The sequence below is a fragment of the Zingiber officinale genome, chromosome 1A, assembly GCF_018446385.1.
Source record: "Zingiber officinale cultivar Zhangliang chromosome 1A, Zo_v1.1, whole genome shotgun sequence".
NCBI classification, from domain to species: domain Eukaryota; kingdom Viridiplantae; phylum Streptophyta; class Magnoliopsida; order Zingiberales; family Zingiberaceae; genus Zingiber; species Zingiber officinale.
Genome location: NC_055987.1, coordinates 30,596,369 through 30,620,681, shown reverse-complemented (window position 1 = coordinate 30,620,681; position 24,313 = coordinate 30,596,369). Strand labels below are relative to the sequence as shown.

At 39.7% G+C, this 24,313-nt stretch overlaps 3 protein-coding genes across 4 annotated transcripts; 2 read left to right on the top strand and 1 right to left on the bottom strand.

The window, feature by feature from the left end:
* Positions 1-10,879: 10,879 nt before the first annotated feature.
* Positions 10,880-11,410, top strand: LOC121997231 (probable calcium-binding protein CML46). The gene has a single exon (XM_042551549.1). The coding sequence runs from the start codon at positions 10,880-10,882 to the stop codon at positions 11,408-11,410; it is 531 nt and encodes a 176-aa protein (XP_042407483.1).
* A 527-nt stretch (positions 11,411-11,937) lies between these two features.
* LOC122001816 lies at positions 11,938-13,110 on the bottom strand. Its single transcript, XM_042556762.1, has 2 exons — positions 12,538-13,110; positions 11,938-12,449 (listed from the first exon to the last, which is right to left on the bottom strand). The coding sequence occupies exons 1-2, from the start codon at positions 12,779-12,781 to the stop codon at positions 12,001-12,003; spliced, it is 693 nt and encodes a 230-aa protein (XP_042412696.1). The 5' UTR covers positions 12,782-13,110; the 3' UTR covers positions 11,938-12,000.
* Positions 13,111-13,482: 372 nt separating this feature from the next.
* On the top strand, positions 13,483-23,747 carry LOC122022582 (serine/threonine-protein kinase STY13-like). 2 transcript variants are annotated; one of them, XM_042580618.1, is made up of 6 exons: positions 13,483-14,089; positions 14,219-14,351; positions 14,432-14,627; positions 21,811-21,935; positions 22,032-22,190; positions 22,275-23,747. In XM_042580618.1, the coding sequence occupies exons 1-6, from the start codon at positions 13,959-13,961 to the stop codon at positions 22,578-22,580; spliced, it is 1,050 nt and encodes a 349-aa protein (XP_042436552.1). In that variant the 5' UTR covers positions 13,483-13,958; the 3' UTR covers positions 22,581-23,747. The 2 variants fall into 2 exon arrangements, with proteins under 2 accessions (XP_042436552.1, XP_042436560.1); XM_042580626.1 differs by having other exon boundaries at positions 22,283-22,439.
* Positions 23,748-24,313: the final 566 nt, after the last annotated feature.

Below are 24,313 nucleotides of genomic sequence, written 5' to 3'. Positions count from 1 at the left end.
GACAACGGCTTTTAAACGTTGCAAAACTGTTGTTGTTGGTATTAAAAGACAATGGTTTAAAAATCATTGTCGTTGAGGGGGGGTCTTTAACAATACCATCAGTTACAACTATTTTGGAAGGACAAAGACAACAGATAAAATCCTTTGTCTTTTAGTTTTTTTGTTGTAGTGGTGACTCGCCAGTGAGATGACACGTAAGTTAACCACGATTGATGAGAAAAGAAAGGATCACCCTTTCCAAGAGTATCTGCAAATAAAGACGTCGGGAAGGGACCAGACGTTTGCACTCCGACGCTCAAGTCAGAAGTAATAATAGTAAGAGGAATTGAAGAAATAGAATTAGAGATTAAAAGCTACATTCTTCATACTCATCGTATCATTTTATACCTTTTTCTGTGACCCTACATCTCTCCCTATGATGCGGGAAGTAGTGGATGACCCGGTGAAAGGACGGAAATGATAGTCAAGATGACATGACATTCAAAAGTCAAGAGGAAGTGATGGTCAGAGTTAAGGACTATGCATCCAGATAGTCCATTCCTCTAATCCTGGTCGGCTTTATGTCGGTCGGACCTCTAGGGTTTTGTCCTTTCACTTCTCCTGGACAAGACTCTTAATCTAACCCTAGCTGGCTTTATGCTAGTCAAACCTTCAGGACTCAGTCCCCTCACTTCTCATGAGTAAGACTCCCAATCTAATCTCGACTGGTTTTATGTCAGTCGGACTCCAGAGCTCAGTCCCCTCACTTCTCCTGAGCACCGTCTCAGCCTTACTCCCAGTCAACCCCTTAGTCAGTCGGACCCCTAAGGGGACAACACTATCAGAGAATCACAACAACTTGTTAGAGGATAGTCGCAATCCATCAGGAAATATTTTGATACTCTGTCACATACAAACTGTGAAACCTTTACCCAATGAAGTCTATTGTACATCTTCTTTCACCCAACTGTTGGGCGTTATACTTGGCAGACGAAAGGGTTCGTCCCTTTCGCTGCCACAAACGGCAGTTTGCTGGAAACGCCAAGGAGACGAAGGGGCGTCCTTTCCCCTTCGTCTTCCTTAGCCTTCTTATAAAAGGCGTCCAAGGCAATCAGAGAGGGCAGAGGTTGATGCGAAGGTAATCAGCGAGTAGAGGCGTGAGGTGATCAGTGAGCAAAGAGAGAACGGCTAGGGACGGGATTTGGTTTGTGGAAGAGTCCGAGAAGGTTCCGTGTGGTGATCTTCTCGGCGACAGCAGCAGCGACGTCTCCGGCGGTTCATCGACGACTTCATCGACCGACGTCTTCGGTTGCGGTTCTTCGGGAGATCAATGTGAGTGTTTATGGTTTCCACATTATTATTTTAATTACTTCGTTTAAGTTTTCATGCTCTCAAAACTACCAACAATGGTATCAGAGCATGTATAGTTTTGACAGCATGAAAAACGACGTCGAAAAGCTAGTGTTTTTTCTTCTTCTGTTGCGAAGAAGAAGATGAACAGTGAATTGAATCGATTGAAATTTCGTTTCAATCGATTCAAAAATCGCGAACAGCGTGTATTTTTTGTTTGAATCGATTGTTCAATCGATTCAAATATTTGAATCGATTGAATAAAGAATTGAATCGATTCAATTGATGGCACAGTGCTTTGTTGAATCGATTCGTCAATCGATTAAAAATCATGCACAGTAATATTTTCGATACTTGAATCGATTCATTTCAAAATCTGAATCGATTAAAGATCAAATGAAAAAGGAATGAACAGTGCTTGTATTTGACGAAGCACAGTGCGACATGCAAATTTTTTTTATTTTTGAATCGATTCAATAACGAATTTGAATCGATTAAATATATAAAATAAAAAAAAAACGTGTAAGAAAGAAAAAAGGCATGCACACCTTTTTTTCGAACAGTAGGTATATTTGATTAAATATTTTTATTAATTAATTAAATACATATAGTAAATATGTTATTAATTAATAAATAAATATTTAATTAAATTATGGTTCAATTTACAGAAAATAGAACCCTACCAACTTGATCAATCAAACCCAGGTCTAGTTTAAATTATTAATTGATTTAGGCAGACCAATTTGATTCAATGATACCTAAAGCTGGTTTAAATTATTTGTTGATTTAACCAGTCCGGTTTATTATTGAATTAATTGGGTATTCTTGATTACAGAAGTTGGGCTGATCAAATATGACCGGATTAGTTCCGTTGTGTCAAATTTGATCAGAAACATTGGATTTATTCTAATGAGTCAAACTTAATTCAATGGGCAAATGAATAAATCAAACGGACCTGAGTTTGAATAATAAGTCTGTGATTGACTCAAATGGGCTTAAACGAAAACAGAACATAGGTCCAATTAGATTAGTTCTAATAAGGACAATAGATTAAGCTTAAGATTCGGATTTATGATCGACCAATCCAATGTGTCAGTCACATAAGACTCCCCAAAATAAGAAAATTTGTTTTTCTTGATTGCTTGTGTATACTGTATATTTTGTTCTATATGTGGGAATTGAATTTGACCGGTTTTGTACTGGTCAGTCGGTTTTGTACTGACATCATGTTTTTCAATTCCAGATACAAAGAACGATATACACGATGACTGGTCGCTATGAACGACAACATGAGCTGTGGGAGGAGATCAAGAAGCTGGAATATGACTCGGATCACGGAGTCGGTAGGCTTATTGGTCGGCTCGATTGGTTGTTCTGGAATCTCGAGCAAGAAGGGTATCCCGTTCAGGAAACAGAAAGAAGATTTTCTCTGGTTTATTCATTATCGGAACATCTGAGGCAGATAGCATTCCAACTTTGGGATGATTCTGATGGGCACATCTCATACTCAGAGATGTGCAGACAGCTACTTCATCTGCAATGGGGTCCTGATGAATCTGAAGAGGATCCAGAAATGAAATCTGAAGATTTAGAGGAGGATCCCAATCCTGTAGAATCTGAAGATGATCCTGAAATGAACCTTGAAGAATTTGAAGAGGATCCAGAAATGGATCCTGAAGATTCTGAGGAAGATCCAGAGATGGATTCCGAGGACGATCCAGAGATGGATCCTGAGGAGGATCTAGAGATGGATCCCGAATGATCAGAGGAGGATCCTCAGGAGTGTGTAGAAGATCCAGAGATGGATCTGATGGATACATCTAAGGCTGATCCACCTATCATAGAATCTGGGAGAAACGAGATGCAATTACCCACTGCTTTAGCATTTATCCTAGTGGGAGTAGTGCTAGCTTATCTAGTTTATTAGTGTTCTGTTACTGTCGTTATGTACGAACAGTGTTAGCTCATCTAGTTTTTGAGTCATGTAATAATTTCTGTTGGTTTGTACGAACAGAATTATATAATAAAAGTTATGTTATATGTTAACTAACTTGGAAATTATTAGTTCATTTCATGATATGATTAGTTCATATAAATATGATTCGTTCATATAAAATGATTTGTTCATTAGTTGGGATATGTGTAATATAATTGATCAGTGTTGATTAGATTAGAACATACAAATGATGAGTTGAAACAATGTTATCACTTGATTTTGTAAACTAACTCTAATTTACACTGAATCAATAAATAGTTGCACATATATGAATTACACTGAAATAATAAATAATTTGTTTATTTATGTAGATCATGGCAACTAAAAACATCATAGCTGAACTCAATAAGGGTGAGAAATTATATGGGGATAACTACAAAATTTGGCACCTCAAGATACAATATGTTCTTGAGGAACAAGAAGTTCTGGAGGCTGTAAACCAAATCATGGAAGAACCGATTGAGGGTTCCACAGCACAGCACAGACGTGACCTTGATGCCTATAAGGCATGGAAAAGGAAGGACTCCATTGCTAAGGGTATATTGATTAGTTCAATGGTGGATGACTTGGTATTTGAGTATGAGCCATTACCATCGGCTCATGCTGTCTGGGTAGCCCTTAGAGAGAAGTACAGTGGAGTTAGTCTGAGTAAGCTCCGTCAGCTAACTATCAAGTTTGATAGTTGTAAGAAGCACTCGAATGTTACCATGGCCCAACATCTCAGGGAGATGGGTAACATGATTCGAGAGCTGAAGACTGCAGGTTATACATTGACCGATTGGGAAACGATGAAACAGAACCTTATCCACAGTGAGACACAGTGAGAGTATCAAGACTTTCACTGATGTCTCACGTCATGTGGAACTTGAGGCGGAGAGGATTGAATCCGCAAGGATTTCGGGTCAAGCTTTTGTAGCTGAAGGTTCTGGTTCCAAGAATAAGAACAAGTGGCTCAAGAAAGGAAAGGGGAAAGGAAAGGAGGTTAATGCTGTTGCTGCGAAAAACCAAATCAAGAAGAAAGGAAAGAAAAATGGACAAAAACCTAGGAGCAAGTTGACCTGCTTCAACTGTGGCAAGAAGGGTCATTTTGCTCGGGATTGTACTGAGTCTAAAAAGGTAAATCCATTTTTGTCTTCTTTCCACGAGCAATATGTTGCAAGTACAGTGTTGTTAGCTGATTCGTATCCTTTGTGGATTGTAGATTCAGGAGCAACGAACCACGTAGCTCGTGATCAAGCTACATATGTGGAGTACCGTCGGGTACCAGCTGGCAACAAATGAATATATGTAGGAAACAATGCAAGAATAGAAGTCAAAGGAATTGACACTTGCAAGCTCAACCTACGTGGTGGAGGCACCTTGTTTCTACATGATGTCCTGTACGCTCCTGAGATTCGACGGAATCTGGTTTCCGTTATTTGTCTTCTTGATTTAGGTTACAATGTAAATTTTTATAGCCGTTGTGTGAACTTCGAATTAACTCAGTGTTAATTGGATATGGTTATGTAACAAATGGTTTTATGGTTCTTGATGTAGAATCAAATAATAATAGTTGTTTTTCAAACATTGCTCTTACTAGTAATGCTGATGTTAATGATGAAATTTGGCATGCTAGATTGGGACATATAGGACAAGAACGAATGAATAGATTAGCTAAGGAGGGCCTATTAGGCACTCATGCTAAGATTAACTTGTCTATATGTGAGCATTGTCTTGCTGGAAAGGCGACTAGGAAACCATTTGGTAAGGCTATTATGGCTGATTCACCATTGCAATTAATTCATTCGGATATTTGTGGTCCAATGAATGTGAAGGCTAGAAATGGGAGTTCTTATTTCATTACATTTATCGATGACTTCACACGTTTTGGTCATGTGTATTTGATTTCTCACAAATCTGAAGCATTGGATTGCTTTATTCGTTACTTGAACGAAGTTGAGAATCAATTGGAACGTAAGGTTAAAACCTTGCGCACTGACCATGGAGGAGAATATTTGTCTGATCAGTTCAAGACAATGTGTAATGAGAAAGAGATTATTAGACAACTAACTATCCCTGGAACTCCACAGCAAAATGGGATTGCTGAAAGAAGAAATAGGACTCTTCTTGAAATGGTTAGGTCTATGATGGCGCAAGCTAATTTGCCGATCTCCTATTGGGGAGATGCATTGCTAGTAGCGACCTATAAACTTAACAAAGTGCCTTCAAAGTCAGTTCCAACTACCCCACATGAACGTTGGACAGGCAGAAAACCAGATTTGAGTAATCTGAGACCTTGGGGGTCAGCTGCCTACGTTCATGATAAGACTCACGAATATGGAAAACTAGGACCCAGAGGTAAGAAGTGTATCTTTATAAGGTACTCTGAGACCTCTAAAGGTTATGTTTTTATTGGTGAGCGACAAGATGGAACCATCTCTGAAATAGAGTCAAGAGATGCTACTTTTCTAGAAACTGAGTTCCCAACACGAGGTGAAGTTGATAAGACAATTCCTCTATATGAGATAGAGGAGGAGGATAATGTTCCTTTATCAACAAATCAGGAGATGCCTGAATCTAGTCAACCGAGTGGGAGTAATTTGCCACTGAATGAGTCAGTTTCTCAACAGTCTAACCTTCGAAGAAGTAGTCGTCAGATAATTCCTCGAAGAAGGTTTGATATTGAGAATGAGGCATTAATGGTTCTCCCAGTTGACGATGAGGAACCTCGAACAGTTGAGGAAGCTATGAGCAGCTCAGTTAGAAAAGAATGGAAAGTTGCAATGGATGAAGAAATGGAGTCAATGAGAAAGAATCAAGTTTGGGATTTAGTCGATCTTCCTCCGGGCCGAAGGGCTATTGGGAATAAGTGGATTCTCAAAGTAAAGAGGAAAGCAGATGGATCGATTAATCGATACAAAGCTCGATTAGTTGCAAAAGGATATACCCAAATGGAGGGTATTGACTTTGAAGAGACATTCTCCCCAGTTGTAAAGTTTGTGTCAATACGTGTCATCCTAGCTATAGTAGCACACTATGACATGGAATTATATCAGATGGATGTAAAAACGGCTTTCCTTAATGGTAATCTTGACGAAGAAATCTATATGGTACAACCAGAAGGTTATGTTGCTGAAGGCCAAGAGAAAAGAGTATGTAGACTTCGGAAGTCTATATATGGGCTAAAGCAAGCGTCAAGACAATGGAACATAAGATTTAATGAAGTAATATTATCTTATGGTTTCGAAATGATCAATGAGGATCATTGTGTTTACCTAAGGAAGGAAAAAGGAAAGCTTGTCATTTTATCATTATATGTTGATGATATGCTAATAGCTGGAAGTGACATAAAGTGTGTGATAGAAGTCAAAAGTTGGCTTTCATCACAATTTGACATAATAGATATGGGAGAAGCAGAGTACATCTTAGGAGTGAAGATCGTTAGAGACCGATCAAAGAGGCTTTTGGGTTTGTCTCAAGAAGCTTATATCACTAAGATGCTACAACACTTCAATATGTCATATTGCAATATTGAACAGACGCCTATTGCGAAAGGTACTGTCTTGAGCAAAAGTATGTATCCAAAGACTCCTGAGGAAATAGCCGAAATGAAGAAGAAACCATATGCCAGTGCTATTGGTAGTTTGATGTACACTATGTTGTGTACTCGTCCCGATATAAGTTATGTTGTTGGCTTAGTTAGTCGTTTCCAGTCAAACCCAGGATCGAGACACTGGAAAGCGGTGAAGAGGATATTCAGATATCTTAAATGAACAGCTGATTATTGCCTCTGTTTCCAAGGATCAGATATGAGCCTAAGTGGCTACTCAGATGCAGATTGGGCAGGGGACCTTGATGACAGAAAATCCACATCTGGCTATGTCTTCTTGCTGAATGATGGCGCCATCTCATGGAACAGCAAGAAGCAGGCTTGTGTAGCCTTGTCGACAATGGAAGCTGAATATGTGGCTTGTGCAGCGGCTGTGTAAGAGGTTGTCTGGCTAAGAAGGTTCCTGAAGCATCTGAGGATTGCTGAGGATAGTGGGAGTCCTGTTACTGTGTACTGTGACAGTCAAACTGCGATAGCTTTTTCCAAGGATCCCAAATATCACAGCAAAGATAAGCATATAGAAATTAAGTATAATTTTGTAAGGGATATTGTTGACAAGAAAAAGATTATTCTTGAGTACATCCCTACACGAAATATGCTTGCTGATCCTTTTACTAAGCCATTGACTAAAGAGTCATTTCATGGGCATATGAAGTTTTTGGGACTTCGAAGAATGTAACTAATTGTAAAAACATTTTGATAAATAAAAATGCCATGATTTATTCAGTGTATATGTGTCTTTGTTACATTCGAATAAAAGTCTCGATAAGCATGTTGGCAGATTGGGATTGGTCCACTCACATGGGCAATCATCTCTATTTGTTAAGTACGAATAGAGGTAAGACCGTTGCTTATGGGACAACTTTTGTAGCTGTGAATAGAGACATACCCATAAGTTAAGGTCGCATTGATATTTGTGTCAAGATGAGATCATTTGTGTAATGATTGGAGTAAATGCACCCACCATTTACTGAATCTGCTTGAAGCCAGATTAGAATTCATATGTTGAATTCAGGATTAGACATTGGGAATGTCTAGATCGAAATCTGTACGATGTTAAAATTGAGAAAAACATGCGCTCTTTTTGGTAAAGAGAATAACATCGTAGCATGTGATTCATACCACATGTGTTATGGCGACAAGAAGGGTTGTAGGAGAATGGATCCCTGCTTCTCTACTATGTGAGACCCTTGAAATTATAAGTTAATCTTGATTTTACCCTAAGTGACTATTTAGCTGTCTACTTGAAGTTCTGATCAGTGTCTGCTACTTTAGCATGTTTCCTATTGGCTATGGATGATTCGGTCTATGGAGCATAACTAGGAAAGCAACTGATTAGAGTGAATGAATTCTAGCTAAAAAAGGAAGATTAAGATTGATTTACATCTGCGACATTTATTCACTAGTACCGGTTACATTTTTAGTTCAGTACATAAAATGTAATTGTGAATAATTTGTTTGATTGGAGGTGTTGAACATGCTCTTGACATATGGTCAATATGAGGGATTAGAGATGTTCATGATGATGTAAATAATTTAATCTGGGGTAAAGGCAAGCCATTTATGTCTATGATTTGTTCTATGGACATTTATGTCTCTGATTTGTTTTATGGAGCAGCTAAGTAAGGTGTGACAATCTTCTTAGCAATTAAATGCTCACTGTGCTTGCTGTCGCACGAACCATTTTCCCTAATGTATGGAATGGATATTCTGATCTGGTCTTCGTGACTTGATTCTCATAAAGTCTGTGTGACTTATTTAGTCTTTGTGACTAAATTTTGCTCTGGTCTTCGTGACTTGATCCTCATAAAGTCTTCGTGACTTATTTGGTCTTTGTGACTAATTTCGCTCCAGTCTTCGTAACTTGATCACCTTGTAGTCTATGTGACTGACATGGTCTATGTGACCATATGGATTGACTTGGACGAGTGGGAGATGTTGGGCGTTATACTTGGCAGACGAAAGGGTTCGTCCCTTTCGCTGCCGCAAACGCCAAGGAGACGAAGGGGCGTCCTTTCCCCTTCGTCTTCCTCAGCCTTCTTATAAAAGGCGTCCAAGGCAATCAGAGAGGGCAGAGGTTGATGCGAAGGTAATCAGCGAGTAGAGGCGTGAGGTGATCAGTGAGCAAAGAGAGAACGGCTAGGGACGGGATTTGGTTTGTGGAAGAGTCCGAGAAGGTTCCGTGTGGTGATCTTCTCGGCGACAGCAGCAGCGACGTCTCCGGCGGTTCATCGGCGACTTCATCGACCGGCGTCTTCGGTTGCGGTTCTTCGGGAGATCAATGTGAGTGTTTATGGTTTCCGCATTATTATTTTAATTACTTCGTTTAAGTTTTCATGCTTTCAAAACTACCAACACCAACACCCCCTAACATTGGTCATTCTCTGATACCTTATGATTGCGAAGGTTAAAAGATAGTATAAAAAGGGAGGTCCTCTCCATTGATCAAGTAGGCGCTAAACAGTAGTTTTACTTACGCGCTCACATTTACTGTTCTTCATCTTTTTTCGCTCGACCTCTCTTCCAACTTAAGATTCAGAGGGCATGTGCTAGGGATCACTTCCCTAGTTCTCGCTCTAATGCTCCCGGGTACTTGGTTGGTGGTGCTTGCAGGGTCATGAGGTACTATAAGCAATCCTCTCCCCCAGGTCCCAGATTCCTCTCTTCATCAATGTTCTCGCCATCATCACCAGTACCTCCATCCAACTCAACTTTCGAACAGGATCATCTTATTTATTTATATTAATTACAGTCATCATTGTTTTAGCTTCCTCATTTTCAGATAAATCAATATTAACTACCATCAAAAGACATCTTTACTTTGACTTCCTTATATTTAATAGAGCCATTATTAATTATAATTAGAATATCCTTTTTTTTTCCTTTTCTTTTTATTAAATATATTTGCCTTTTTTCCTTCCCTTATTTTATTAGTTCATCATTGTTTTGCCTTCAACATGTATAATAGTTAACTTCAATATCTAATTCCTTAAGTCTCCTCCTATTAATATAATGTTGCTTTGCAGGTAACCCCTCATTCGGGGGGCCGTAGACTACTGACAGAACTCCCTTATCTTCGGTCAGTAGCGTACCTATATTTTTACTATCGTCCAAACAAATCTTATCCCGATAGGCCGAGTATTTATACAACTAGCTTGGATAATCAATCTTATCAGCCGACTACCAAGATTGTCCCTTGAACAGCCAGTCCGATCTGAATGGTATTCATGCCGATTGACTAAATAATTAGTCCGTTGAGTCCATTTTTAACTTTGCCGTCGACGGCTAAATATTTTGACTTGGGAAGGACACGTGGAGACGTTACCTTTTCCCCGTATCAATGGCGTTTGGTGGGCATCGATCATTTATTAATCTTCTCAGTTTTGTGCTTCGGCGCGTAGATAGCAAACGTCCGTTGAACAGTGGCCGGCGTCCGTTAATGGAGTGACCAAGGCGTTTTTGTGAAAAAATAAAAAATAAAAAGAAATTCAGTTGTCCTGATCATTCTTTCCCCTCGATTCGCCGGATAAAATTGATGTACAGTTTAAACATAGTCAAAGTCGACCTTCAAAATATTCATTCAACCAATCTTGCGTTGGAATCGCTAGAGTTTTTTCTTATTGACATCCAAGGATTTTCACAACCCAGATGAGGAAGCAGCTTACATACACGATATGGCAATGCGCGTTTAGGTTCGACTGAGTCAAGTGATTTGAATTGTTCTTAGCTTTTATTTTACTCAAATACAAATAAACAGAAATTTCCAAGCAAATTAAGGCAGGCCTCTTTGAATATTTGATTACACTTCCCTCGAATCTTCCTTCGCCTAAATTGCGATCCGTCCATATACTTGAGTAGTTGAGTTTCATTTCCCCCTTTAATCTTTCCCATGCATTCATCTGCTATAAAAATAGCCTGCACAACGCCTTTCTCCGATGAACAAATTGACAACCGAGTAATTAGCCATGGAGAAGAAGCTCGTCTACTTTTTTCAAGAGCCAACCTCGCTCCCTTTCATCCACAAGCTGCTCGTCTTGATCTTGATCGCCGTCAAGAAGTTCTCTCTCAAATTCTTTGGATTGTCTTCTTCATGCTCCTCCATTTTTCATGAGGAAGACCACCACCATCAGCAGGAGGAGGCTAAAGAGAGCAATGCAGCAACACTTGAACGAGGAGACTTGGGGTTCATTTTATGGAGAATGGGATTGGCTCAAAGCCCAGATGAAGTTGAGATGAACGAGGAGGCTGTGTCACTGCCCGATTTGTTCGCAGAGGAGGAGCCGAGCTTGCAGGAGTTGAGACAGGCCTTCTCGGTTTTCGACGAGAACGACGACGGCTTCATCGACGACCTGGAGCTGCGGAGGGTTCTCCAGGCGCTTGGAGTCGGAGAGGGGCTGGAAGTTGCTACGTGCAGGAGGATGATCCAGGCTCATGATCGAAATGGAGACGGGAGGATCGATTTTGTGGAGTTTGTAAGGCTCATGGAGGTCTTTTGATGTGAGAAAAAGGGAAAAATTATTTTTTTTTAAAATAAAACACAATAATCATTTTCCCTCCCTGGTAAATCGTTTTCTCCAATATGATAATTAACCAAAGCCTTTTTCATTGAAATTCGGTGTGAACGCCGAATTTGTTGCATTCGGCGCATTCGATTTGCCGGTGCCGATCAGATCTCTTGGGTTGCCTTCGCCATTAAGCAACCTGCCACCGGCAGAGAAACAATTCAGAAGACGATGTAATCAAACGGCTGGCGTGAAAGTACCGGAGGTTACTTAAATGCGTACACGCAATTCAAGGGCTCAGAATGATTCGGAGGTTACGAGGTGGAGACGGAAACGCAATGGCGTACTCACCGTCTGGACCAGGTGGATCGCGACGGAAGCAGACAATTGTACGCCTCCAGATGCAGCGGATGAACAGATCGAACGGTTCAAATTCGCGTTCAAAATTGAACAGTACAGTTTGACCCTTCGATTACGATCTAACGGTCGTTGATTTATCTTTCCTATTTTTCGTCACCTCATTCTCGTCCGGCTACGGCGACGGCGGCGGAGGGCGTTTGATCCTTATGTTTCTGGATTCCTCGTTATTTACAGTGGCTTCCAGGATTTACGAGGTGGTGGTGTTGGCGGTGGTGGTGGTGGTAATTGCACGGCCATGGCGCCACATTGTGGCCGTGATTTTGATGGTGGTGGTGGTGATAATGGTCGTGGCGACGGACATCCCCTAGACAGCCGGCGTACCGACCCACGAGCGTGGCGGGCCGGGGGATCTGGACGTACCGATCGGATGTAACCAGGGTGCTCCGATCACCACCTGATGTGGCTGCCGAAGGAGGGGATGAAGGCTTGGACGCCAGGGGAAATAAGAACGCCCGTATCTTCTGGCGGCCGGCGAGATCGTACAGCTCCACGAGGTTGAAGAGGTCCTCGTCGGATTTGATGGACACGAGGGCGTCTAGATCCTCAGTCGGCAGCTGGCACCGGACGCCCACCGCGGTCCACCCGCAGAAATCTCGCATCTTCTCCTGCAGCTCTGCGATGATTCCCACCAATTTCCGAATCATTTCCTTCCCCGATCAAGGTATTCGGAGATCATTGAGAGCGAGGGGGTAAACACGTACCTGAGAAAGCGGCCGAGCGGTCGACGGCGAAGACGCGGGTGTCGCCGCCGAAGTAGCGGAGCTTGCCGTCAGTGTATCGGGGCAGGATCCTACCACCGTAGCTGCAGACGAATTTGAGTCTGGAGACCGAGGAGGCGGAGGAGGCGGCTGAGGGTTTGGAGGCGGCGGAAGGACCGACGCCTTCAACGAAGGAACCAAAGAAGGCGCAGGAGGAGGTGGAGGAGGAGGTGGAGGCTCCCACCATGGCTGCCAATCCTGGTATCTTCTTTTCGCTTAGGGATTGATGTGGTTGCAGATGCAGGGGGTGAGGTTGAAACCGGAAAACTGCAACTCTTGCCTCAATGCTCCTCGCTCTGGTAGACTGGTAGGTTGTTTCGTTCACTTTAATAGGAAAAAATAAAGCGAAAACAATTAGTTTAAGAGGAAAAAAAGGAACGGAAAAAAAACCGACGTAATACGCCAGCCCAGGTAACCGTTTGTTCCCCGTTCTCGTATTTATTTCGAGAATAAGATTCGCACATGTATTAAATTTCGGAAAATAAAACAGTACGATATTAAAATTATATCTGTTCACGGAAATAAATAATTTTAAAAAAATTAAGTGTTATTGAAGAAAAAAAATTTAAAATATAATAAAACTCCTGTCATATTATATTAATATTGATGGGAAGATATTTGTATCATATTATTCGAAAAATAAAAAAATGCTAGTATTTGATTCTCCTTACCATTAGTGTTTGATTAGTGATTATTAGTGTTTTAACATTGGCTCAATTTCTATAATTAAAATCATTTTTTAATAATAAATATGCAATTGCATTTATTGAGGCCAATTTGACTATGTTGACTTGGCATAAGTCAACTTGACTTCTGAATTAATCTCAAATTCTTTTGATAATATAAGCGGTACGGACAGCAAGGGCGAGGCACAGGTTGTTTTAATGGGTGAAGGCATGTTGCAGGGTTCGATTCCTCTTTTCGTCGTCTGCTCGTCACCCGCCGCCTTCATCTTACTCCGAGACCACACCTGGCTCCCTTGGAGAGGTTTTCTGTTCCAATCTTCTCGGTACAAGGGGGAAGAGGGGAGCTTGGAGTGGATTGGTTCTGGCAGTGTTATTCGGCCTTGTCATGGGCTTTGGGGGTCATGGAGGTACGCTGGATGATTGTACTTGAGATAGAATTTCTGAGGGAGGCAGTGGCATGGACTTGGAACGGAGGCGAGCAGCGGCGCAGAGCTTGTTTTGACGTCTTGTTTTCGTGCCTAAATCCGGTGAAGTAGCATCTACGGCGTGAAGGAGAGTGGAAAAGGAGTGATTTTGTAGATGGGTTCCTCGTGTTCGGCGTTTCAGCTGCTCTTTGTCTGTTGGTATGATTTACTGTGAGGAACAATTGATGCTGGATCTTCTTAATTTCGCGAAGAGATGGAATCTGGGAATGGATTCTTCCCTCTCGAGGATTGCCGCCTAGATCCGCAGTGGCTCATCGATCCCAAGTTGCTTTTCGTCGGGCCCAAGATCGGGGAAGGCGCTCACGCGAAGGTGTACGAGGGAAAGTGAGTTGTTTGGCTGAGATCAACGCTTCTTCGCAACACTGTTTAATTGTTTGCTTTGCTGTGGATTTTTCGTTAGTCCGATCTAATTTTTTGACGAGCATTTCGTGCTTCGGGCGACATGGTGTGTAGGTACAAGAACCAAAATGTGGCTGTTAAGGTCATGCACAAAGAGGACAACCCCGAGGAAGTGACGAAGAGGGAGGGGAGGTTCATGAGGGAGGTGACTTTGCTTGCCCGTGTTCAGCACAAAAACCTTGTGAAGGTTGATTTAAAAAATTGCGTTATTTCTCTACTCTCTGATCTCTTTATTTCATTTACTAATGGATGCCAAGGAATTTGCAGTTTATGGGAGCTTGCAAGGAGCCTCGGATGGTGGTAGTAACTGAGCTTCTTCTTGGAGGATCCCTGCGCAAGTACCTGATAAACATGAGGCCTAGGAAACTGGAGCCTCTTGTTGCAGTTAGTTTTGCGTTGGATGTAGCACGAGCTATGGAGTGCTTACATTCTCATGGGATTATTCATCGTGATCTGAAGCCTGGTAGTTTTATTTTATTTTTTTCATGTTTATCATTCTATTGTAGCAAAAGTTGATTATGCTCACCCAGACGGCCCTTACAGCAAGTACACACATTTATACTAGGACTCACAAAGGACTCAAGCAACATAGATGCTAATAGATAGACTCATTGAAAACACAAAAGACTCTTAAAGACACATAGAAAATTTCAAAGACTCATATATATGAAACTTAAAAGACTCATAAATATGCTACAATTTTTCAAGCATAGGAAATTAAAGCATATTGGAATTGTTGATCATTTAATGCTGACTTTTGACTTCAACCCTTAGGGCATCTCCAATGGTTAGAGCTCTAAATGAGTTTTTTTCGTGATTCCAATATGCCACATCAATAATATGAAAGCTTATTTAAATATCTCCAATAGTTAAAGCTCTAAATGAGCTTTTTTATCATCCCATTCATAGTATAAGTTGCATGGCTTCATGCATATTGCATCAAATTCAAGACAAAAAAATAGGTTTGTATTTTCACTACTGCTCTTAAACTACAAACCTCAAACCTCACCTCTACAATGGTTTAAGACTTTTTATTCAACTTTTTGAATTTTACAAGCCTCTCATAAACCTTGCATTGGAGGTGCCCTTAGAAATCAATGAACTTGATATCATTTCCCAAGTAGATTTATCATATTTCAATACATGCTAAATTAATAGTGGAGTTTTAGAATTTTTATTTCTGCACTTATAGACTTTTAATGGAGTTTGCCACTTGTCTCCATCAACTCTCCTCGGGGGAGAAAAACTCATCCCCGATGAGTTAAAAATGTGGAATCTTTCATAAAGATCTCTATTCAGCTGTTGGAATTCATCATCAGTAATCCATGTGCATTCAGAAAGGAGTTGTGTCTTCCATTTGATAAGATCCTTTTGATAACCGCTTCCCTCTTCAGACACAATCTTATGATCAATTACATCTTCAATGTCATCTTTCATTGTTTGAATTGATGGCAAATGAGCATTATGTGTATTACTTGCCATAACATCTTCATGTCTAGAATATAAAGTGAGATCCTCAATGTTGAAGACATTGCTAATACTCATATCTGCTAGTAGCTCAAGGACATAAGCATTAGAGCTGATTTTCTTTAAAACTTTAGAGGGTCCAGCATTCTTCAAATGAAGTTTCCTATAAACCCCTCTTGGACATCATTCTGACCTTATTCAAACCATAACCGTTTCACCTTCTTGGAATTCAACAAACTTCCTTTTTTAATCATCATGCGTTTTATATCTTTCATTGCTTAGAGCAATTTTTCGCTTGGCATCATCATGTATATCTTTTATGTGTTTGCTAAAAGCATCAGCTTCAGCACTTGGTCTTGTCTCCAATGGTAAAGGAATCAAATCAATTGGCTTTTTAGGAAGCATACCTGTAACAATTTTGAATGGGCTGCGGATCTATTCACTGAACTATTATATGCAAACTCAACCATAGGAAGAATTTGATCCCATGTGGTAACATGATCTCCAACCAAGCAACGAAGTAAATCACCCAAACTTCTATTGACTACCTCTGTTTGACCATGGGTGAAAAGAAGAAGAAAACTTCAACCTTGTATTCATTAATTTCCATAAGGTTCGCCAAAAGTACCTTGTGAACTTCACATCACGGTCAGAAACAATTGTTAATGGTAATCCATGAAGGTGAAAAACTTCCTTGAAGAAAAGTTTAGTAATGTGAACAACATTTGATGTTTTTGAACATGGAATGGAGTGAGCCATTTTTGAAACCGATCCACCACTACAAATATAGAGTCGTGTCCTCTAATGGTTTTAGGCAAACCAAGCACAAAATCCATGCTTAGATCTTGCCATGATTTGTGTGGCTCAGGTAGAGGCATATATATACTGGTATTTTTCTTTCTTCCTTTAGATAATTGGCATGTGTGACATTGAGAGACAATCTTTGCCACATCCTTCTTAAGGCTAGGCCAATAGAAATGGTTTTCAACCATTGCAATGGTTTTATCCCTTCCAAAATGACCTGCTGCCCCTCCAGCATGTAACTCCCATATCACGTGTTCACGAAGAGAAGTATTAGGCAAACAAAGTCGAGTTCCCTTAAAGAGATAATCACCATGCAGCAAAAAATCTAAGAAATTTCCATGCTGTCCTGCAATTAAATTAGCAAATGCATTGCTGAAATCTTTGCACAAAGGATAGTCTTTCTTTAAGTAGTTCAAATCCCACCACTTGTATTGTCATACAAGAAAGAATATATACCACTCTACTAAGTGCATCAGCTGCTTTGTTTTCAACTCCAGATTTGTGTTTGATTACAAAGGTATATTTTTGTTAGAAAGAGACCCACTTCCCATGTCGATGACTTAGTTTTTGCTGAGAATTGATATATTGAAGAGCTTGGTGATCAGAATGTAGAACAAACTCTTGTGGAAGGAGGTAGTGTCGCCAATAACACAAAGATTGAACTACGGCATAAAATTCCTTATCATAAGTGGAATATCGTTGTTTTGCGTCATTCAACTTCTCACTAAAATATGCAATAGGATGCCCTTCTTGACTTAATACACATCTGATTCCGACATTAGATGCATCACATGCCACTTCAAATACTTTTGAAAAATCTCGTAGTTGAAGAATAGGTGCTTCAACCGATCTTTTTCTCATTTCTTGAAAAGCTTATGAAGCTGTGTTGGTCCAAACAAATGAGTCTTTCTTCATGCAATCAGTTATAGGGGCCATAATAGTGTTGAAATTTTGATGAAACGCCTATAAAATGTTGCTACTTGCTAGGCCATGAAAGCTTATGATTTCTTGTAGTGTCCTAAGCAACGACCACTCTTGGATGACTTTTACCTTATCAGGATCTGCCTCTAATCCTCTAGAGGAAACCACAAATCCCAAGAATACCACAAAGGAAGTCATAAAGGAACATTTCTTTAAATTTATATATAGCTACTCCCTATGAAGAATCCCCGTGACTTGTTGCAAATGGATAAGATGATCTTCTTTATTCTTGCTGAAAATTAAGATATCATCGAAATAAACAATAAGAAATCTTTCGATAAATGGTTGTAGGACCTGATTCATAAAGCACATAAATGTGCTAGGAGCATTAGAAAGACCAAAAGGCATGACAAGTCATTCATAGAGGTCAACTTTAGTCTTGAAAGACGTTTTCCATTCATCTCTCGACCTTATGTGTATTTAATAATACCTAATAATACCTACTTTTCAAATCAATTTTTGAAAAGATATAAGAACCAGCCAACATATCTAGCATATCATCAAGGCGAGGAATTGGGAATCGATATTTGATAGTGATCAATACACATGCGCTGGCTACTATCTTTTTTTGGTGTTAACAAAATGCAGGGACAACACATGTCCTTAAACTTTTCCGAATGAAACCCTTGGATAATAATTCTTCCACTTGCTTCTTTAATTCTGCATGGCCATTTGGATTCATTCGATAGGCTAGTAGATTGGGTAGTTGTGAACCTGGCACAAAATCAATAGCATTCTGAATTTTACGCATGGGTGGAAGCTCACTAGGTAATTCTTTTGGAGCCACATCAGAAAAGCCATTTAACAACGTAGTGATTTCCGAAGGAAATAAAGAAACTTCAGGAGCATATACTTCTTTGATTATAAGAGCATATATAGTAGAACTCTCTCTACTTTTTCTTTGTTAGCACGTGAAGAGATTTTCCAATATTACTAGTATTCTTTGCTTTCTCTTGCTTGTATTTCTTCAGTTCAGCCATCTGCATTGGTTTCAATAATACTTTCTTGTTGTTGAACATGAAAGTGTATGTGTTCTCCTTGCCATAATGATGCACATCTCGATCGTATAGCCAAGGTCTCCCAAGAAGTATATGAGTTACTTTCATAGGAATAATATCACACCAAATAGAGTCAGAGTCATTATAATTTTCAGAAGAAAGAGAAATAAGGCAGCATTGTGTTACCGGAATAATGTGTTATCGATCCATCCAACCTTGTATGGCTAGGGATGTGGCTGTGTAGGAAGCTTGAGGCGCTAGATGCTGAGACAACATTCATACAACTTCCTCCATCAATGAAAACCTTATGTGCTTGATTCCCACAATGAACCAACATTTGAAAAATAGATGTCCGTTGCCAATCTTCACCTTCGGCTTTTGGAGTAGTAAGAATACGCCTAACAACACTTGCCAAAGAAGTGTCTTTATCTTCTTCCAAATCATCTTCAATATAAACTCCATAATCAAAAGAATTTTCTTCTACTTTTGCTTTTTGATTTTCAACACCATCTTCATGCACTATCCCAATATGTAGATTCTTTTTTGGACAATTATAAGTCATATGACCCCGTTGCACACATTTGAAACATATGCTACCCTTGTTCTTTAACTTGGTTAGTTTTAAAGGCAGTTTAGAGTCACTTTGCTGATTAAATGAGTTGATGAATCCACCTCATGCTTGCTGGTTGGTTTCATGAATTCTTTTATTCATTGTTGAAACTCCAGGCTTCTTACCAAATGAATAACTCAGATACTCCTCCATATCTAAGGCAACTTGGAAAGCTTGTTCTAGGCTTTAAAGCAGTTGTCTTAATAATTCCTTCTAATTTTAGGTCTTAATCCAGCTTTAAACCTTGCAAGAGTTTGTCTAGTATCTTCAACAATTTGGCTCCTTGTCTTTAACTCATTGAACTTTTGCATATACTCAACCACGTACAAGTGTTTCTTCTTTAAATTAATAAGCTGATCACATAATTTGCCATAGTAATTTTTAGGCAAATACTTCTCTCATAGCTTGGCTTTTATCTCATACCATGAGTTGATTGGTGGTTGCCCTAATCTCCTATGTCTGCTTCCACACTAGTCCACCATATCTTTGCTAAACTCATGAGCTTCATTCGAGCAAACCTGTCTCTTTGATCATCAAACATGTCATACCAATCAAAATATTCTTCTATTGCTGCAAGCCAATCAGCAAATAAAGTGGGGTTCACTTTTCCTTCGAAATCTGACACGTCAGTTCGAACCTTCTTTGTGATATCTCCAACAGCATCTTGTAATTATTTTCTGCCTCAAGAGATCCTCTAGCCCACTCAGAAAAAGGTTGTTGTTGTTGAGTTGTTGGAAATTCTTCTTGAATCAAGTTGTTTGCTTGAGATGTTTCACCTTGCTCTCCTTGGATTTGATCACCTTTAGATTGAGAAATCATGGTTTCAACACCATTTAGACGAATTTGCATGCCATCAAGTTGCTCCATCATGTGAATAAGTATCTCATCACGTTGATTATCAATCAACTTTCCTCTAAAGCTCCTCCCGGATCTTGTAGACATTAAAGCCCTAAAGCTCTGATACCAAATGATGCAGCAAAAGAGGAGATTGAGTGTTGGGCAGTTTGGGGAATAGAAATCTGGAATAAAGTGATAAGAATGTAGAAACTTAGATATCACATCTAAGGGTTCTAAGGCATCACACCATAGCATGATTGTATCACACAACCAAAAAGAATTCTCAAAATATTGTTATCTATTTTTCTGTCCCAGCATTACAGCAGTACACACATGTATACTAGGACTCACAAAGGACTCAAGCGACATAAATGCTAATAGATGGACTCATTGAAAACACAAAAGACTCTTAAAGATACATAGGAAACTTAAAAGACTCATACATAGGAAACTTAAAAGACTCATAAATATGCTATAATTTTCCAAGTATAGGAAATTAAAGCATATTGGAATTGTTGGTCATTTAATGCTGACTTTTCACTTCAACCTTTAGGAATTGATGAACTTTATATCATTTCCCAAGTAGGTTTATCATATTCCAAGACATGCTAAATTAATAGTGAAATTTTAAAATCTTTATTTATGCTCTTATAGACTTTTAATGGAGTTTGTCACTTGTCTCCATCACATCTTCTTTGAATCAATCAAATTGTTATACTTAGGAGCAAAGAAGCATCCTTTATTTAAGATGAAAATTATGGAGATTGAAATTTATCGCTTACATTTTTTGTTCCGTGTTATTAAGTGTGATATAGAGCCCTTTTCTCTAGGTCCAAAAGCTTTTGCCAAAGCTGATAATAGATGCATAGAGAAGGGCATCTGATATGTGGGATATGCGGCTACTAGGCACGACCATTTCATGCCATAAAAAAAATCATTTTTTGTTAGATGTCCCATCATATAAAAATAGCATAGGCATGGATAGATAGACATTCCATTGACTCACGAAATGACTTATTAATCCAAGTTCAATGGTGTATGAAATTTAAATTTTTACATTTTTTTGTTTCATGATCTTGAGTAAGGGTGACATTATCAATGAATGCTCCGTATCTTTTCCTTGTTATAATTATTAATACTTGTTTATAGCAAATGAAACAAATATTCTATGTGGGAAGCAACAATTTGGTAGATGATATAAAGACAGGACAAAGTAAAGGTTCCACTAGAGGTTAAGACCATTTTCAAGTTGTATTATCTGGTTCATTTCGTATCATTTTCCTGCCTAATTGGATCATGAAGTTAAGTGACGGTATTGAAAGCTTGAGGTATGAGATCATTATAGTATTTGGCATTCTGCTCCTTCCAAGTGAACTTCAGCGCTTTGTACCATAGAATTGATCTTCTTAGTTGTTGCATTGGGAATTTGGGATCAGTGTATAAGTGCACTAATACTAATTTTGAATAATTAATTTGGCTGTATGGTCATTTATTAGGAATATGGAAGATTTAGAGATGGATCTCTTAAACATATGATTCCTAAGGATGCTGGACCTCTAGGATAGGAAAATGGTGCCGATCTTCTTAGGAAAATAGTGCTGGCTTCCAAATAAACTCTACTAAGAAAATAGACCTGCATTGTTTTGAGCCCCTTGCACTTGGACTGCCTTGTAGAAGGCTTGCCATCAATGACCTGTATTGGGTTCATGCATGTCTTCCCCAATACCTTGGCCACCTGCACTAATGGCTAATAACCACCCGTGATTTACCTCCTCCATGTTGGCCTAGGGACGGGTTGGCGGGGCGCTAGGGCAAGCGAATCGCCTTTTGTCACATGTATCAACTCAACTTTTGTGTTCATGCTAACTGCCTTTTTAAGCACAGGCATGAGATTTAACCTTTTTTTAATGAATTCTCTTGACATATCTCCACCATTGTCTCCTTGCCAGATAACTTGCTATTGAGCGCAGATCAGAGGACAGTCAAACTTGTCGATCTTGGTTTGGCAAGAGAAGAAACATTAACAGAGATGATGACTGCTGAGACAGGAACATATCGTTGGATGGCCCCTGAGGTGCATCATAATGCTCGCATAAATGCTTTGATGTATAATCTATTGTTGGGTACTGTGTCATCTTCAAAATGATAGCTGACGAAAATTTATGTACAGTTATACAGCACTGTTACTTTAAGGCATGGGGAGAAGAAGCATTACAACCACAAGGTGGATGTATACAGCTTTGCAATTGTGCTGTGGGAGCTACTTCACAATAGGCTTCCTTTCGAAGGCATGTCCAACCTGCAAGCATCCTATGCAGCTGCTGTCAAGGTAGTTCACTTTTTTGGTATATGCAATCCTTGCAGTCCTTTTAAGGTTATTGAAATCGAATTGTTTCTCTTATACTTTTCTTAGAACTTCAGGCCAAGTGCAGATGAGCTTCCAGAGGAGCTGGCTCTGATCTTAACCTCTTGTTGGCACGAGGACCCAAATTCACGACCCAATTTTACTCAGATAGTTCAGATGCTTCTACAGTATCTTTCCACTCTTTCGCCTCCTGAGCGTGTTGTTCCATTGCATGCCTTCAGTTCAGAAAATATGGTTTTACCACCTGAATCACCCGGCACTAGTTCTTTGATGGCAGCGCGAGATGAAATAGGCGATACTACGAAGGCCGCCAGGGATAGCAAAGGATTTTTCTGCTTTGGCCAGTGTTTTTAGTCGCCTGCTACTTTAGGCTCTCCAAAATGATTAGTAAATTCTCAGACATGCAATGCTAACCCTACTATTTGCTGGTTCCTACATGTATGTTAGGAATGAAACAATATCATGCCTTCACCTTGTTTGTAATTACTTCCACATTTGGGTTAAATTACCTGGAAAAAATACTGGTAGAATGTCTGAGCTTCTTGAAATTCAGAGATCAGAATTATTGGGTTCAATAAATGTGAAGATGCCAGGTGCAATTATTATGGACTTAGAGCAGTTGTAGACTTTCATTCATTCTTTAATCTCTCAGTCGAATGGACTACAACAGATTCTTTCCCAAGCAATGCCAGCTGCAAAAGGAAAACATAATAAAGATTTGATGGATCATCAATTGTTCCAAGTCAGTAAGTCATTGTTTCAACCATCTAGTTAATCTTTTTCTAATTAACTTCCATTTGATGGCTGGGAACTATGCTTGCACAGTTTAAGGGCACCATCCCTCTTTCTGCAAGACCACCGTTGCTCCTCTCACTTTCCTCCCTCCCTTTTTGCCAAGGGAAAAGTCCATTCACCGTGCATGCGCGACCTTTAATAATAGTAGCTTTCCATCTCAATGCGTACAGAAGTGCTAGGAGAACGCAGTGGAATGTGCACTAAGATAAAGCTAGCCAGCCGAGGACAATATTACTCGTCTCTCTTTGTTGTTTTCTTCTTATCTATCCTTTCACCTCCTCTTCACTCCTACTTGGCTCACAAAATTTTATCTTTCCTTCTTTTACGAGCTGAGAGTGATGGCAGCTTGTGGAGGCTCCCTTGTGTTCCTCTCCCCAGGAGTTCACTGGAAGTGTCGACGTCAATCCTGTGCTCGGTCGAGATGGCGGTTTGCTGGCCTAACATCTTGTTGAGGATTACTGGTGTGATGATGACGGGGAATCAAGCTTGCCGGTCCGACGATCTTTGCTATTCAGTCAGGCTTATTTCTGTAATATTCAGTCAGTGAGTTGAATATATATTGCAGAAACTTGTCCTGCATGGTGGCTAGTGATACTGAGAGATAGGAATTAATGGAGAATTTTTGTGGTGGTTGAATCATTGAATCATCCATGGGTTGTAACATGAAAAACACTGTACTTTTATGGATTCAATATATTTGACCCCGATCGTTTTGTTCTTCTTCTACGTTCAAACGATTCATTTTAGTTTTTGGTTGCTTTTACAGCAAGAGCCATTTCTTTTGTTTTGTTGAAAAATAAATGACCATTAAAGACTTTCCATATCATCATGATAAGTTAGATTGCTAGGCTATCTTTTCTCTCCTTTTTTAAGAAAAAAAAAAAGAGTTAAAATACTAGAACAAAAATGTTTCCCGAATGTGAAAAATTGGGGAATCAGAAAACTACACTGCTGACGGTTTCTGAATCATGTCGATACAATGTAAAATCGAAGAATGTGAACAGAAATAACAGTTGAGAAGATATTCGCCAAGAATCTAATCAAGATATCTCGATGCGGTGCGTGGAAGGCAAGATAACAGGCCTTTGCCTTGTCCCACCTTTAGTGGAACACCATGCAGTAATGCCTCTGAGGTACACAGATAAAGAGATTGCTCAGCATGGGAATCTTACACCCAACTTTGAACAGCACAGAGTAACTATTGCTCAAAGTTCACGACTGGGCCAAAGCCTCTTCTTCCAGGACCAGACTCTGTTAATGAGTCAGTGATGCTTCACCACTGGAAGGAAGGA